The sequence below is a fragment of the Carassius gibelio genome, chromosome B12 (assembly GCF_023724105.1).
Source record: "Carassius gibelio isolate Cgi1373 ecotype wild population from Czech Republic chromosome B12, carGib1.2-hapl.c, whole genome shotgun sequence".
Taxonomy (NCBI): domain Eukaryota; kingdom Metazoa; phylum Chordata; class Actinopteri; order Cypriniformes; family Cyprinidae; genus Carassius; species Carassius gibelio.
Window position 1 is genome coordinate 16092903 of NC_068407.1, and position 18868 is coordinate 16111770.

General features: G+C 36.9%; 1 protein-coding gene across 1 annotated transcript; it reads left to right on the top strand.

The window, feature by feature from the left end:
- Positions 1-1858: 1858 nt before the first annotated feature.
- LOC127969338 (post-GPI attachment to proteins factor 3) lies at positions 1859-14914 on the top strand. The gene is made up of 8 exons (XM_052571211.1): positions 1859-2274; positions 3415-3512; positions 3631-3783; positions 6628-6690; positions 6831-6892; positions 6988-7124; positions 7459-7663; positions 9826-14914. The coding sequence occupies exons 1-8, from the start codon at positions 2094-2096 to the stop codon at positions 9887-9889; spliced, it is 963 nt and encodes a 320-aa protein (XP_052427171.1). The 5' UTR covers positions 1859-2093; the 3' UTR covers positions 9890-14914.
- Positions 14915-18868: the final 3954 nt, after the last annotated feature.

Consider the following 18868-nt stretch of genomic DNA (forward strand, 5'->3'; position numbering starts at 1 on the left):
CATAAAATATTTTTTTTAATATGAAAAACATTTTAAAAAAAACATGGTCAAATTCCACACTTCTGACCAGTAGAAATAGTCTATGTAACAATAAAGCCAATAAATTGTTTGGCTATTTGATGATTAATTATGTAATTCCTTTATGCCTGCAGTCTGACGGGGCTTCAGAAGACTGTGCAGAATCCCCACTAGTGCTGGCTGTGTCGATCAGAGATGAACTTGGAAATGTGAACTTGAATTCCATCACTGCTGGTTTGTGAATGCAATATTAAATTACAAATGAATGACTTTCATGAATCGATCCAAAAGACAAGTTGCAAGTGTACAGAATTTCATGCTGAATCCATCAGAACTTCTGGGAAAGTCCCAAAAGATTTTTTCTGTAATAAACAGAGAATTATTGAATTGCTCTCCTGTCTCTCCTGCTCACCCATTTTTACCTAGGACTGTTTTGTAAAAGTTACTAGTAATCCATGATGGTCATATGTTTTGATTGATGATGCTATGCTTTGTACCTTTCTTTATTAGTGTGGATTCATGGAAGAGATCATTGTACGACTTTATATATGTTTAATATAACACAAGATAGTTATAAGAAAACAGTATTGCCAGAGAGAGTTGGTTTGATATTTAAAATATTGATAAGCATTGATATGATCAAATATTTTATTATTTTTCTTGCCCTGGTTTCTGTCAAAACATTAATATTTGATTTGTATTTGACTGATTTGTACAGTTTGCAATAAAGCATTGTTCTTGTTGTCTGATTATATTAATCTGCTTTAAATGATAAATTATAATACATTGTTAACGAGGAGTACAAAAACAGGATATATTTGAAGTGCATTGCCACACTATTACTGTGCATGTTCTGCAAGTTTTTTTTTGGTATGCATGGAATATGTTTCTGCTCTAGTACATTTGCACATATTTTGATTTTGGGCTTATTTGGTGTCATTAAGCACATAAAAAGTTTGACATATTTTCTTATACAGAAATATAATATTTATTTTAAGGTTGTTCAACATGAGGTGTCCTTTCCACGATCCTTTCCTGTGAAAAGAAGTTTTCAAAGATTGCAACCCATATGCTAAGAAAGAGCATTGTTCTGCTATGAAGAAACAATACTGCTATCATCCATCATTTTTCCATTACATTTGTTCTATTTATGAGGGCTTGAAGGCAGTGTGAATGTATACATCCACTAGGAAATTCATTTTAAATGCTCCTGCAGTGTGACAAATGTCTGTTTAAAATGCAAATGTTGTGTGTAGTCTCTGTTCATTTAAGATTATAAAGTGCAACCAACCAGCAGTACTGGGTAATTAATTTAATTATTGTTCCCTTGAAAAAGTAAAGTAAGGGATTACTCTTATTTTTTTCTGTCATTTAATTTCAGTTACTCGTGATGTAATTGTATTAAATACTTTTTAAACTGTAGAACAAATCTATATGAAACAATAGTGGATTTAACATGAAAATGTAACATCTAATGTTAAAATGTATGGTTTTACATGTAACCTTCTCCCTTTAAATACTTTGGCCAGTTCAGTTAAAAAAGTAATTGAGCAATTCAATTCTTTGAAAAACTAGTTAGTTCAGTAATCTGATTACACTGTTGAAGATGTAATAAGATGCACTGTACTTTACCAAGCGCTGCCAAACAATAGGTAGCTAGTAATTTTTTTTCAGCAGAGATACACAATACTATATATTCGATATATAAACAGTTTTTGCATTTATAATAAAGACAGTTTAAAATAACGTAATACTTAGCAATTGGCTTATTCATTCATTCAATTGTGTGTGTTTGTGTGGAAAGAGAAAGCGAGATACGTGCGCATGCGCGCTACGTACATTTACACTTCCGGGTTTTTTGAAATGTATCATTTCGCTTGTGATGTATCGATGAAACTTGTTGCCCGGGCAGAGAATAAAGAGGCGCCTGGCTGTAATTAAAGCGACACTTTGTTTAAATGCAAAAGAAACAGCGGCGGTGAATACTGTCATGCTGTGCGAATGAGACTCTCACTGGACTCGCTCTGATGGACTGATGTTGCTCTGTTGTGCCTCATGACCGGACGAACAGCAGCATGACGCGCCTGATGTTTCTAGCGGCCGCGGTGCTTCTCCTGTCCGCTCCTGCGAGCGCCTCTCAGGGGGACAAAGAGCCCGTCTATCGCGACTGCGTCAAACAATGCGTCCGGACCAACTGCACAGGGGCCCGACTGCGCGGATTCCAGTCCTCTCAGCCTCCATACATGGCACTCACTGGTACTGTACTAACCTATTTGTGCTAGAAACACTACTAACCTAGTAGATCATTATGCAAACTGATTTATTTCACAGCTGGCAATAGAGAATATGACCTAATATTATTATCAAATAAATTATTAGGAGAACTAATTTTTTATTTTATTTTAATTTTGATGTACATAGGCTATTAACGAGTATTTATAAAAATTAAGACAAAAATGCAAAGACCTGCACACAAACTTTTTTGTTTATACACTGACATTCATTGTAAAAATATCAACATTATATATTAAATTGATGTCATACATCACTTGCCATAATAACAGCATTGTTTCTTTAAGGTCTTATTCCTTAAATTTTATCATGAACATTGAACTTTTTTTTTTTTTTTTTTTGGCGTAATATAGTAATTCATTCCATGTTTTTGTTTGAAGCAGGCCTGGATGCCATGTTAAATGAATACAGCAATCACTTGATGTGTCATGCTATATACAATTTTATTACATCACCTTGCCATGGTACCATAACAGTACTTTAATATATATATTTAAAGCATTACTTAAACAAAACCCAAGCCCTGCTGAAAAAAGTTCTGAAAGAAAAATTCTGAAAAAAAAAAATCCTTTCTTACAGTATCTGACTTGGCTTGTTTGGTTTGGTGGTTTTAGAGGGGTTTTGGTCACTTTTCAGATTTGGGGAACAGCTGGCCAACCTGCTAAACCAGCTAAACACCAGATACTGGTTAAACCAGCTGACCACCATAGATTGGTTTCACAATGTCACATATGGAAGGATGAAATAATGAATATTCTGGCTTTAGTATCAATGAAACTAAATTGACAGCATTTGTGACTCATCCTTTGTGTTCGAACAGAGGTAAAATTGAGCCATTTTCACTGTAGATTCTCTAAAAACAACTTTAAAAAGTGCATTGAAAGATATTGGACTCCTGTTTGCAGTTTTTCTTTTACTTTCCTTTCTTACAAACAAATAATGAAATTTGTATAGAAATTCACACGTAGACACAACATATATTTAAGCATAAATTCTTTTAATTCTGTGTGAGATTTGGTTAGTATTATAGGTATATTTGCTTTATCAGTGTCAATTAATTTCATAATTTTTGCAATCGATTGTTTGAAATCTGTGATCTTTCAGGCTGGACGTGTCGTGATGACTGCAGATATCAGTGCATGTGGACCACCGTGGGTCTGTACCAGGCGGAGGGCTACAGCATACCACAGTTTCATGGGAAGGTTAGTGTCAAACAATGGGGAAAAAGAGACATATTTTAATGAGCATCATCACTTTAGACATTGATGTATTTTCAACCCTGATTCTACATCTTTTTTTTCTATTACTGATTTTGTGTAGTGGCCGTTTGCTCGTTTCCTGTGTTTTGAGGAGCCTGCGTCTGCGCTGGCGTCTCTGCTCAACGGTCTGGCATGCCTGCTGATGCTGCTGAGATACCGCAGCGCCGTCCCTCGACAGAGCCCCATGTACCATACCATCACCGCCTTCTCACTGGTGAGACAGTGTCTGTCTGCTGTAGTACTGACAACCATTCTTATTCATAACTAGGGTTCTCTTTAAAAAAACAAAAATGGTAGTTTGCTTGCAGAGTTGTGGCATATAGCACAAGTTGCCTCATAGGACATTAACTGGCTGTATTAAATGTAACAAGCAGAACAGCTCAATTAAGATTGTTAGATTCCAAAAAATTTTTTTAGTGTTTTGAGGTCATGAGTGATTTTTGCAGTGCAGAGGGAGCAAGTGTGCATGGGATTGATTAAGAGAAGCTCTGACTAGGGAAATTTTGTAGAAGTTCAAGCCTAATAGTTCATAGAGGCTTAATGCAAGATAACAGATAAATGTTAAATGAAGAACAAAACAAAACAAAACAGCAGGCCAATATTGCAGACAATTATGCTTAATTAACTGAGAGAAGTATAAATCATGTTTAAGTATGATTAATCGTGCAGCCCTAATACGATTGTACACACACACACACACACACACACATATATATATAATATTTATAATGTTTCTTGCTATTGCAATGTTCTCACTAATTGCACACAAGCAGGGTAATCACAATGGACCACAAAACCAGTCTTAAGTGTAATTTTTCCAAATTCAGATTTATAAATTATCTGAAAGCTGAATAAATAAGCTTTCCATTGATGTATGTTTTTTTTGTCCGAGATACAACTATTTGAAAATCTGGAATATGAGGGTGCAAAAAAATCTAAATATTGAGAAAATCACCTTTAAATTGTCCAAATGAAGTTCTTAGCAATGTATATTACTAATCAAAAATTACGTTTTTATATATTTACGGTAGGAAATTTACAAAATATATTCAAAGAACATGATCTTTACTTAAAGGGGGGGGTGAAATGCTATCTCATGCATACTGAGTTTTTTACACTGTTAAATAGTTGGATTCCCATGCTAAACATGGACAAAGTTTCAAAAATTAAGTTGTACGTTTGTTCCAAAAATACCTCTTCCGGTTTGTCACAAGTTTTGGAAAGTTTTTTTCGAGTATGGCTCTGTGTGACGTTAGATGGAGCGGAATTTCCTTATATGGATCCTGAGGGCACGTCTGCCGGAAGAGCGCGCGCTCCCGTATAGCACAGCACTGAGAGCACAACAGACGTTCACTGATCAGAGCAAGAGCGTCGCGAAATGTCACAAAAGAAGTGTGTTTTTGGTTGCCAGGGCAAGACAACCCTGCACAGATTACCAAAAAAAAAAACAGTGGATGGAGTTTATTTTTACAGAGCATCAACGGAGTTGTGCAAGTGTTTGTTCCCTGCATTTCCCTGCAAGGCCCAGTTTGACGCCGGATTTGGACATAGTTTATTTCTTAAGTATAATGCAGTCCCAATGAAAAAGGGTCACGATCGTGTGTTGGAACCGCAGGTGGTGAGTAAAACTGCTTCAAATATCTCTGTGTTGTTAACTTATCTATCAGTGCGTAAGCACATCAAGTAAACAACATGCGATGTTGTCATCAAACTGCACTTTCCACATGTACAGCTTAAAAAAAATAAAAAAAATAAAAATAAAAAAAGATGACATAAAGTGGAACTTAGTCATTTTCCAAAACGGCTAAGCAAATATATACAGTTTCAATACATACCACATAGAGACTTTGTTGCTGATGCTGCTCTTGTTAAATTTCAGCCTCTGGATCTGATTCTGGATCATAAATATATGGCTGAATCTGACTGTTAGCCATGGTTTGTTTTGGATGATGTTTTTTCACTCACGGTAATGTCATAGCTTCCAAACGCTCTCAACGCAAAAGCCTACTCGCGCTCGTGATTCTTTAGCTCCGCCCACACGTCACACGCCTACAGCCGCTCGTACAGACTATCTTTCTCTTATAAATATAATAAAACTAAATACTTTTTGGAGTTATGAAGGATGCAGTACTACTGTATAGGTACTCAAGATTAACAGGATATTGAGTGAAAACGAGCATTTAAGACTGGTTTTGTGGTCCAGGATCACATTTGTTCTTCTGCGTTGGATCAATTAATAGGTCATAATGACTTAAATTAAATTAAATGTATGCATTTAGCAGAAGCTTTTATCCAAAGCGACTTACAGTGCATTCAGGCTATCAATTTTTACCTATCATGTGTTCCCGGGGAATCGAACCCCCAACCTTGCGCTAGCTTGCTTGCTAATGCAATGCTCTTCCAGTTGAGCTACAGGAACACTAATAATAAACACTTAATAATCTGGCCTCATGTCAACATCAGTAACTTCGTGGGCAGTGCTTTGACATCATCCTGGCTCGTGGACCTTTCCCGTTCAGTTGTGTCTCATAGAGTTGGACTTGTAACCAGAAGGTTGTGGGTTCGAGTCTCAGGTCCGACATCCACCACTCTCTCCACCCTCAATACCATAACTGAGTTGAGACCCTTGAGTAAGGCACAGAACCCCCAACTGCTCCCTTGGGGGTCACATGATCGTCAGTTTTGTTCATAGCATTTCATAGCAAAAAGTTACTAACTACATACTAAGACATTCAGCCGGCAGCCATGACACCCTGTAGGCCAAAACTGGTCGCCTACTGAAACTAAGCAGGGTTGAGCCTGGTCAGTACCTGGATGGGAGACCTCCTGGGAAAACTAGGTTGCTCCTGGAAGAGGAGCTAGTGAGACCAACAGGGGGTGATCTGTGTGGGTCCCATCATTCTGGTGGATGCTGCACACTGGTGGGGGATGAGGAGACCCCCCCCACACACACACAAACATACAATGTAAATTGCTTTGAGTGCTTAGAAAAGCGCTATATAAATGTAATTAAGTGTAAATGTAGTTTGTGCTCAAACACATTTGCATCTCTCTACAGGTTTCCCTGAATGCATGGTTCTGGTCGACAGTGTTTCACACGAGAGACACCTATCTAACAGAGGTAACCTTTCAACAGATAATTCAGAGAAAATTCTAAACATTTTCTTATGTAGTTCTTGGATTAAGAGGAATGATTGTCATGGCAAAAAAAAAAAATGTGACATCAAAATTGTTGATCGAGATTTTCTCTTTGTTTTATAGAAGATGGACTACTTCTGTGCATCAGCAGTCATTCTTTACTCAATCTACTTGTGCTGTGTCAGGTACGTGAACCGGAAATCCTCATAAATTGACCATATATAGTGCTTGTTAAATGTTGTTTATGGTGATGATTTGGGGATTAATATTTGTGTTTCAGGACATTGGGCTTGCGTAGGCCTGCAATCTCCAGTATGATGGGAGCTCTGCTCATTCTGGCCTTCACGTCTCATGTGTCTTATCTGACCTTTGTCAGTTTTGACTATGGGTACAACATGACTGCCAATGCCACCATAGGTAAAAGTTGTGAATAGAGCAGTGTGTTTACATACAGTAGCTATGATAAGCTGATAATGTGTAAGTTCATGTCAAAATGCCCTAAAAGTTGCTGTATTTACAGTATGAGTATGATTGTATTTACTTAATATTTTTTAATACTTGTATTTATCTTAATCAATGTTTCTGGGTTTCTTATTGTGTAAATGATTCATCAGCATGCATTATTTCAGATAAAAGCTGAATTGGTATTTCACAGTCGACCGCAAAAATAGGTCTGACTCTAGAGTTGAATGTCCAATTTTCGAAATCCATCACATTGTTCCTAATCTGATCTTGGTCTTCTCTGTTACAGGCATGATAAACCTGTTGTGGTGGTTGTGCTGGTGTTGGCTGAACCGCAGGATTTTGCCGTACTGGTGGAAGTGTGGGATGGTGGTGCTCTTACTGCATGGCCTTGCCCTGCTGGAGCTGCTGGATTTCCCTCCTCTCTTCTGGGTCCTAGACGCTCATGCCGTCTGGCACCTCAGCACCGTGCCCGTCCACTTCCTCTTCTACAGGTACACATGCACTATGTATTTCTATATCTTGTGTCTGCAGCATGTAAATTGGACATATTAATTTAGTTTTTTAGTTTTTACATATTTCTCAATACTTGGGATACATTTTCAAAACTCTTCACACAGTTCTTCTTACTAATTTTCAGCTTGGCACAGCAGGACATTTCACGTCCAAACTGCATTAAAATGATCAAAACACTTTTGTTTCAAATCAGTTCCTTCTGACATAACACATAGCAAGGATTGTCACCAAATAAACACACTTTGTCGCTCAATAAAACAATGACTAACATGTAGCATTATACAGTGTTTTCTTTTGAAAATTCCTTTATAAAACAAGAATGACAGCTCTTTGCTGTTTAGAATTCAGTTTGTTACATGGCCCATGTTTACATTGCAGAACAAAACTATGCTAAAGTTGTCTCCTTTTGCGTAGATAGGCACAAAATTGAAAACATGAATAATTTTAATATTAAATATTTAGATTTGAAATATATTTAATTACTTTAGAAATGTGAATTCATGCTATATGAAAAATATATATACACACATACTGTGGCCATGAATTGAGATTACTTTCCCTCTTTTGTTTAGATCATGGCTACGATATACTAATTCGTTCCTCAAACAAGGGAAAGAATTAATACAATGCTGCCACGATTTCAATAAAATGAGTGAACAAATTGGAATAATTTAGTTCCTTGTGGGGACGAGTTCATAAAGGGTTACTTTTAACCCTTAATTTTGCCATTAATCACTTACCCCCATGTCATTCCAAACCCATAAAAGCTTTGTTTGTCTTCGGAACACAATTTAAGATATTTTGGATGAAAACCAGGAGGCTTATGACTATCCCATTGATTGCCAAGTAAATTACACTGTCAAGGTCTAGAAAAGTATGAAAGACATCGTCAGAACAGTCCATCTGCCATCAGTGGTTCAATCTGAATTTTATGAAAGCAACAAGAATACTTTTTGTACTGGAAGAAAACAAAAAATAACGACTTTATTCAACAATTCATCTCCAACGCTGCCTGCATTCAGAGAAAGTTCTCCAGAATGGTACTATGATGAATAAAGTTGTTATTTTTGTTTTCTTCACGTATAAAAAGTATTCTCATTGCTTCATAAAATTCAGATTGAACCACTGAAGCCAGATGGACTTTTCTGATGATTTATTTGATACTTTTCTGGATCTTGAGAGTATAAAGCCCCTTTCAAACTGCATGTTTGAAACTCAGGAATGAACTCGGAACTTGCCGGAACATTGCCGGAACATTGCCGGGTCGCCTTCTGTGTGAACACGTTTCGGAACTGATCCCGGGTCGGGAACCTAGTAACATTGCCGGGTTCAGTCCCGGAACGAGCGATGTGTGAACTAAAGCCTGAACTAATGCCGTAAATGCTTTGTCGTAGTGATCACGTTATCATGTGACTTTTTTACCAGGTGTTTTGAAGGCAGATCAACGTTTGGGACAAAAAAATATGGGCAAACTGTAATGAAGCAGAGATCAGTTAGTTCCTACTTTCTGCGTTGAAGCTGAGATCGTTCGCCAGCTCAAGTGAAATTAATGTGCCTAGCGTTTCGACTCATACATTACACATCACGTCTTGATGTCCGGTTAATCACAGGCAGTGTGAAAGTGCTAAATCTAGCGACCCGTGAACAATTACCGGGACACATTACCTGTGTATTTTCCGGAATCACAGTGTGAAAGTTTCTTGGCAGTCAATACGACAGTCACAAGCCTCCCGGTTTTCATCCAAAATATCTCAAAATTGTGTTCTGAAGATGAAAGAAGCTTTTGCAGGTTTGGAATGACTCGAGGATAAGTGATTAATGACAATTTTCATTTTGGGATGGAGTATTCTTTAATTTGTGGCCACAGTATTACATTTTTCCACCACGTGTCATGTGCAAGGTTCCATAGAAATAGAAATTCTGGCAATTGTATTAAAAACTGAAATTTGAATATGATAAATTGGTGTAGGATTTAATTTTAAACCATTTTCCTTAAGAAATTGCTGTTAAATTTCAAATGATTACATAAATAGCATTTAACCCATGAAATAAACATGACATTTTTAAATAGAAATCGTCTTGTACAACGTAAAAAAATATTTTGACATTTGTATGTTTTCCTTGCTTTTTTCTCTTATAGTTTTCTGATAGATGACAGCCTTCACCTCCTCAACACAGAGAAGCCTGGAGTGAAACTGGACTAGGAGGAAACCGTCTCAGAACCTCAACCCCTCCTCTGATATCCTTCCCATGTGGGCAAGTGCGAGCCGGACTGAGCCATGTCTCAACCGCAGTGGCTTCCGGCACATGTCCTGGGGCTGAAGTTCAGAATATCATGGTTTTCTTTGTTTTTACAGTTTATTTTTACCATAACTTTTTATTTTTGCATTGTACAGAAAGGGTTGTTGTTTGGGCTGGTTTTAAAGATGTGCCACTGTACTGTAGTAGAAACCTGATAGATGTTTGCATTCACTTGAGCTTTGCCTTCAATTAAGAAGTGAATCAGCCTTTATCATCACAGCACTCTTTTAAAAAGGTGCACTGAATAATAACCATCTTTGCAGATGAATATCTTCACATAAGTTGTTCATATCTCCCATTCATATCCGTCTACATTTGTGGTGCTTGATTTAGTGTCCCTGAAGTGAATATATCTCAGAGATATAAGCAGATTGAGCTTTAGTTTTAAACACCCGTTCACTATAAGCGTGCTGAACGTCAAGAGGGGTTATGAGAGAGCAGTGTGCTCGGTTTCTGAGACCTGTGGCGGTTACCTCACTAGGGTCAACACCAGTGGCTACCAGCAGAGGGAACGCTTCCATTCTGTGGGAAGTCACTTTTCTTTCGCTGTTCTGTGAATTCCCATCATAGATTTGTGATGGATTGAACGCTTTGTTGTTGTAGCAGTACATATATCAAGTTACCCATTTTTCTATAGCCATCACTCACTTTAAAAACTGTATATAGAAATAGTCCACACACAAATGAAAAGTAGAGTTGAAAATTAATATAAGGAAAAGTTTAGTAGAATGTTCATATAATAAAAATAAAAGGTGATCATTGACCGACAAGCTTTAAAAATGACAAAAAGTACCATTATATGTGCTCTATAGGCCTATTCACATCAAGAACGATAACTATGAAGTTTGAAAATGTTCTAATTCTGTTAGAATAAGGAAGTTTCCATCATTATAACAATGATGACACGGGAATGATATCATTGGAATCACTTTAATTTGTTTTGATGAAAACATTGACGGCCAATCAGAATTCATCTTGCTTTAAAGCGCTCAAGCATTTTATTGAAAATCAAGTTTTTAATGTTGTTTACATGTCTATCAGGTGTTTTTAATATGCCAAACCATGTGCTAACTCATCAGTCAACACCATTGCAGATCATTTTTTCCTTAAAATTGCGGTGTACCAAAGAAAAATGCAGTCAAAAACATGTAACCAATCCAGTCATCTTGCAGGGTGTGGCTTTTTATATTATTATAAAAGCTGTTTTTACCTAAAGATGTAGATTTTAGAATGTAGCTGTCTAAGACGGTGAACAGGAGTGTGGTTTGTGTAACATTAGCGACATTTTATTAACTGTTTGATCATGTAGTCGGATCATAGGCTAATGATATATACTGTTACATGTCTGATGTTTTAGAATGATATGCATAAAATGCATTACCATTCTGATACAGTGTCTTATAAACGGCCCTGTATAATTCATTCTTCCTCCTCTTCTGTGGAATCAGTGTTTGGTTCAGACATATGGCCGAATTAATCCAATATCGCTACTGGCCATCGTTTAGCATTTAGAACTTCAGTTAATTGAGTAAAAGTAGAACATGTATTCAAAAATCATGTGATTGAGTGGAGGTGGGGTCTAATTTGCATATTCTCGGATCCGCATATATTAAATGAGATAAAGGTAGAGTTATGTTCAAGACATTTTAAGTTATGAAGAGAAAATATTTCATGTTATCATTATAGTTATATTTCTTGGTGTGAACAGACCTTATTTCAAGTCTCTGGACCAGATTTACTAACAGCTTGTGCCAGCACAAACCATCTTTTTGGTGTTTACATAGTACTGTCAGGATTTACTTAAGACGCACAATGACAAATCAGCACTGAAAAGGCGTGGATGCAGTTATTTTTACGCCTTAACTTATTTAATATGCATTTGGAGGAGTTTCCCTTTCAGACGCAAAATTGATGGGTGGAAAGTATTCAAATGAATCAAGCAACACGATTTACTAACGATTGCGCTCGTCAAGTTACTGGTATTTGTGCAATTATTTAACACTCCAAAAAGATTGTCTTCAATTATTTTGTGCTTAAAAATGGCTGCAATTGTTGTTGCAAGGAGGAGCCCTCGCAGAGAAGGGAGAGGAGTTTTTTTCCACACATTAATTTATTTGGAATTCCAGAAGAAAACGTTGTCGTACATATCGTTTGCAAAGCCATGTTATTTTTTATTTTCTTCAGGAAATTAAAGACAACTTGGAAGCTCTATCAAATCTTCTTGCAACCCTTAATTTTTTGGCCTATGCTTCTTTTCAACGTACCGTGGCTTCTTTATTTCTTTATTCGTTATTTGTGACTTCACTAATTTGCGCTGCGCTTGGTATATTCCGTTGGTCGATGTGTAAATTAGATGATGTGTCTGTTTTCTGTCATTTGCGCATTGTTAGTTAATCACCCACAGAAATTTTCACACCCATCTGCGCTGTTTTGAAATTGCGCTAACACTTTAATTTTCCCTGTTTAGTAAAACCAAAAATTAAAACGTTATTTATCAATAATATTCTACTCAATCTCTTGTCGCATGACATGGAAAGTATGATGATAAATGGTGCTTTTACTTTTGGTCACTCTGTGCTTCCATTTCATAGAAAAATACAGCATGAACATTCTGCTAAACTTCTCCTTTTGCATTCCATGAAGGAAAATCTTGAGTAAATGATATTTGGGTCAACTATTAATTTAACGACTCTACTTGGAATGTCTAGTATCAGCACCACAGAGCTACTCATTGCCTGAATATAAATATAAAATACTGAATTGATTCTTATGACATAAAGAGTTAAAGAGTGGCATGATATGTGATAGCTAAGAACTTAATTTTCCTTTTGACTAGGATTTTATATAGCATGTTTTTTTTTTTCTCTGTTGCTCCTTTATCTTTGGTTTTAATTTCCTTGAACCTTTTGTATATCTGATCACTTTGCGCTTTATTTTGATGTCATTTTCGTTTGATTATTTTCACCAAGAATGCCTTTGCAGTGAAAATATTACAGAGAATTGAGTTTCCACAGAAGGTAATGGAAAAGGGATAAAAAAAAGGATTTGTGTGTGTGTCCGCGTGTGTTTTTAGTTTGTGCAATTTGAGCCGGTAGTGCATCACATTTACACACATTTATTACTATAGCAACCTGACAGCTACCACAGCTTATATCTTTATTAATGTTACTAAGCCCTTTCTCTTCAGAATGCTTGTCTTTCTTTGCCTTACATTTTTTAATCTTTTTATTGTTCATACAAGGCTTCTCCATGTGCGAGTATTCACAAATATCTCACCATCCAGAAACTCTTATTCACTTGTGCCAGAATATTTCTTGTTTAATTTGAAAGCGAATCCACACTTTTACAGATTCTAGAGTTATTGTGACTTGAGCCAAAATTATATTTGATTGCCTGATATGTCTTTGCTCCATATCATCACTTGTGCACTTTATGTGTGTGTGTGTGTGTGTGTGTGTGTGTGAGAACAAGAGTGCAAGCATGATCAGCCTGGAGGGTAAATATAGCCATTTAGAAAGGCTAAAAGCGGTGTAGAGGGGGAGGGGGCAACAAGGGTATCCAGAACGGTGATGGCGTGGGCCGCTGATCAGACTCAACAATTCACTGCATCTGTCTATTGAGAGTCTTAATGAGCAGAACGTCAGTGCTACAGTATTTATATAACTATGAGGGAGTTTAACCACTAACTACAACTTTTTAAGCTTGTTAATTTAAAACTGTGATCAAACTGAAGAAGTGACGAATATTTTCTCTAATGTGGCGTACATCTGAGTTCAGTGGATTATAGAAAAACGAAAATAAAGTGGGACTTTGGTTGTTGATTGGAATTTGAGATGTGGGTATTGCATTCAACAGTGGAGGCAGATAAATATGAGCTTGGGGTTTAATCGTACTATTATAATAACATTTTCATCGAAGGTCCATTTAAAAAAAAAATGTAGACGTATGCATGGATTAATATTCATAACACAATCTATAACATGCATTTGAAAAACAGATAGGATGACTTTACAAATTATGCTTTAAAGGAAACTTATATACAGCTCTATAACCAGCATCTGTGGCAAGATGTCCATTACCACAGAAAATGCAACAAATTTCCAAGAGAAATTTCGACATGTAGTATGGTTTGTAAAAACTAAAACATGATGGAAATGTTGATGAAAAATCCCCATAGAGTAGTTGGACTTTTACAATTGACATCTATGGGGTCTCATTGTGCCAAATGCATTTCAAAATATCTAACTCTCGACACAAATGTTGTCTTTGTTTATACAAATTGAGGAAGGAGATAATTTTATTTATTTATTATTTTTTTTTTTTTTGCTTTGGTGATTGACAGATGCTTCTTGAATATTCCAGAAAGTTAATACAATATAACTTTTTCATGGATCACCTGTACTAACTTATTGCTTTTCACCTTCCCTTTTTCTTTGTTTTTAAAGCAGAATGCATCAAAGCATCAAATTAAAACTGTAAAATAACCTGCATGCTGAATGTATACTTGACCTTTTTTCATGTTTGAAAACATGAAACTAAAAAGAAAGGGAATGAGATTTACTGTATGCCTGGACTGGAAAATGGTTGTTTTCTGAAGAGCATTTCTTTATTTCTTTTTTGACACTGTTGTCTGTATGTAATGTAACAGAAGGCCAAACACCAGAGGTGACTTCTGGGTATTCTAATTGTTAATGTCCCACAGGATTTCCCTCTTCTTCAGTGGCCAGTTTGACTGTGGCCATCCACAGGCTCAACAAAGACTTGCCCTGTGTATCTCTCTTACCAACAATTTCTCTTCTCACTCTATCTGTCCCTTTCTCTTGCTCTCTTTCTTTGTCTTGGTATTGTATTGCACCTTTCTCCACCAATTGTACACAGGTCCAAATGTGTATAAACCTCAAAGAAATGAATAAACTGTTGTATATTAACTCTTTTACTGGTTCTTTTACAGAAACTCTTTGGTTGCCAATATTTTTCAAAATATCTTCTCTTTTGTGCTAAGACGAAGAAAGAAACAACGTGTGTGAGTAAATTGTGACAATTTTCATTTTTGGGTGAATTACCTCCTTACCATTATTGTCCCGCTAGAAAAGGACTTGGATTCTATTATTATATGGTATTCCCTGCTGTGTGCTCTATTGTATGCTGCAAATTTTGTCAACTTAGCAAACCATCCAGCGCAGTTACATACTATATAGTGCAAAAATAATATGGTATATGACATTCTGAACCTGATGGCCTACTAAAGGAGAATTATAAAGGTGTTTTTCTCATAATCTAGAAACAGCTTTGGTATAAACAAAGTCCCAGTGAGTACATTAAATATTTAGCTATTTGATCATCAGGGAATTCGTGGCCAAGTGGTTAGAGAGTTTGACTCCTAACCCTAGGGTTGTGGGTTTGAATCTTGGGCTGGCAATACCATGACTGAGGTGCCCTTGAGCAAGGCACCAAACCCCCAACTGCTCCCTGGGCACTGCAGCATAAATGGCTGCCCACTGCTCCAGGTGTGTGTTCACTGCTGTGTGTGTGTGGACTTTGGATGGGTTAAAGGCAGAGCACGAATTCTGAGTATGGGTCACCATACTTGGCTGAATGTCACTTTCACTTTCATATTGAATAAGGTTTACTTAAAAGAAGGCATGCAGGTGACACAATGCTGGATAGTTCTGAATGAAAGAGGTTTATTCTTCCTCCAACTCTTTTTGCCAGTGCCTCCATCTCAGACTCTGAGCCTTGGGTACAAACATGCTCACTATCAATGTGAGAAAAACAGAAACTTTTGGCAATGCATGCCATTCTCTGGAATTGTCCCCAAGTCTATTGACTTTTGAGCCATTTGTAGAGATAACAAAAAAACTCCCCAGATAGCAGTTTGTGAAGAAAAAAAAGAAAAAAACTGAGTTTAATACCCGTCTCGAGAGCCTTTGCCGGTCCCACTCCACTATCCTTACCTGATTCTTTCCTGCCTGCTCTCTACTATACTAACAAGAAAAGGTCCAAAAATATAACTTTAAAGAAAGAGTTGAAACACCACAAAATGGACTAAATTCGTGAATGAAAATCTGCATGTTTGTAATAAACTAATTCATAATTAAGATTTTCAACTTCAAACTGATACTTTAGTTGTGTGGATTACTGTCATGATTTATCAGCTGTTTGGACTTTCATTCTGATGACATCCATTCACTGCAGATGATTAACCTTCCTGCAAACTTCAGTTACAACAATTAAAATTCAACTTTAAGCTTTTCAAAGCTATTCCAAACCTTCAGACAAGGCTTTCACAAGCCAACTTCAAAGTTCGTCTGCGAACTGTACTTATGTAGTTTCATTGTATAATTGTTTCGTAATTGTTCACATTTTGTTAAAGGGGGGGTGAAATGCTCGTTTTCACTCAATATCGTGTTTATCTTGAGTACCTATAGAGTAGTACTGCATCCTTCATAACTCCAAAAAGTCTTTAGTTTTATTATATTCATAAGAGAAAGATAGTCTGTACCGATTTTTCCCGGAAAAACACGACCGGCTGGAGGCGTGACGTGTGGGCGGAGCTAAAGAATCACGAGCGCCAGTAGGCTTTTGCGTTGAGAGCGTTTGGAAGCTGTGACTTTACCGTGAGGACAAAACCAACCAAAACAAACCATCGCTAACAGTCAGATTCAGCGTATATTTGTGATCCAGAATCAGATCCAGAGGCTGAAATTTAACAAGAGCAGCATCAGCAACAAAGTCTCTATGTGGTATGTACTGAAACTGTATATATTTGCTTAGCGGTTTTGGAAAATGACTAAGTTCCACTTTGTCGTCTTTTTTTTTTTTTAAGCTGTACATGTGGAAAGTGCAGTTTGATGACAACATCGCATGTTGTTTACTTGATGTGCTTACACGCCGATAGCGAAGTCAACAACACAGAGATATTTGAAGCAGTTTTACTCACCGCCTGCGGTTCCAACACACGATCGTGACCCTTTTTCGTTGGGATTGCATCATCCTTAAGAAATAAACTATGTGCAAATCCGGCGTCAAACTGGACCTTGTTTGTAAAACAAGCATCTTCGAAATGCAGGGAACAAACACAAACACTTGCACAACTCCGTTGATGCTCTGTAAAAATAAACTCCATCCACTGGTCCCTTAATGCTGTTTCTCTTTTGGTAATCTGTCTTGCCCTGGCAACAAAAACACACTCCTTTTGTGACATTTCGCGACGCTCTGATCAGTGAAGTCTGTTGTGCTCTGAGTGCTCTGCTATACGGGAGCATGCGCTTTTCCGGCAAACGTGCCCTCAGGACCCATATAAGGAAATTCCGCTCCATCTAACGTCACACAGAGCCATACTCGAAAAAAACTTTCCGAAACTTGTGACAAACCGGAAGGAGTATTTTTGGAACAGAAATACTCCTTCAAACGTACAACTTAATTTTTTAAAACTTTGTCCATGTTTAGCATTGGAATCCAACTCTTTAACAGTGTAAAAAACTCAGTATGCATGAAATAGCATTTCACCCCCCCCCCCCCCACTTAAAAAAAAACTAGGCCTATATCCTTTTTATTTACTAATAGGTTCCTATTGTTCCAACTTACCCCATATAGTAAACAACATGACCCGCACGTGTCTCCACGCTCAAAACAATGGACTTTAGGAGAAACTCGCCCGCACTCCCCCCACTCACCATCATGAACAGCACTGTAACAGTGGAGTCATTCAGGTTCTTGGGCACAACCATCTCTCAGGACCTTAAGTGGGACATAGACTCCATTGCTAAAAAGGCTCAGCAGAGGTTGTACTTCCTTCGCCAGCTGAGGAAATTTAACCTGCCACAGGAGCTCAGCCATCGCTGAGTCTGTGCTGTGTTCATAACTGTCTGGTTTGGTTCAGCTACCAAATCAGTGCCCGTACATATTATTTGTAAACATTTAAATTATGATATAAACAGTATTTCAACCGACAGTTTAAATTTGTATTACATGTGTTTTTTACTGTCCCAATTAACCTGAACATGTTAGATAAATTAAATTAAATTAAATTTAAGTTAATTAAAAGATAATACATTGCTTAATATGACACATTATTTTATTTTACAAAAATAAATGTCAATAAACTGTTGGCTGAAGATAGATAAAGAAGAATAGAAATGAGGGAATATTATGTTTTTTTTAAGTGCACTTACTAAACATACAAATATGAAAGCATGTGTTACACAAATACAACATAAGCATGCAAATATGAAAGCATGTGTTAAACACACACATACCACAGTTGGATACAAAAAGTACATACACAGGAACAGGCATAACGTTCTTTCAAAAAAAAAAAAAAAATTGTGTTGGTGGAATAGATTTATTTGTATTTAATACAGTTTACCAAAAGTGACCCAATTTTGCTGACTTCACCCTATCTGGACATTCATTTAAACAATGACAAATTTTTCCTTCTACACTTCTTCTTCTGTAGATTATTTAATTATTTATTTTTCTGTTTTTCTTATAGCCTATTAGTATTATAGTCCATTTCTACTGTTATTCCTGTATGTTTGCTCTATGTCCGTACTTTCTTCTGCACTGGAAGCTTCAGTCGTAAAGTCAGATACCTCCTCCTTAATAAAATCTATTCTGATTCTGATTCAGTGAACAGTATATATTTTTTCTAGGGCTGGAAATGCTTTTTGGTTATCAAGACTTTGAATGTAAATAGGAGAAATATTAACTTCAAAGTCAAAAAGTAAAAAAAATATGACAGCTAGCGTTGGTCTTGCCCTTGTTAAAACTGCTCCCGACTCCATAATTGGACTTCATGAATGTTGCAGTAGAGCCGCTGTACTGCTGGAGTCAATCTGTACTGCCACTCCTCCGCGGGAGCGCGCGTATTATGGCACACA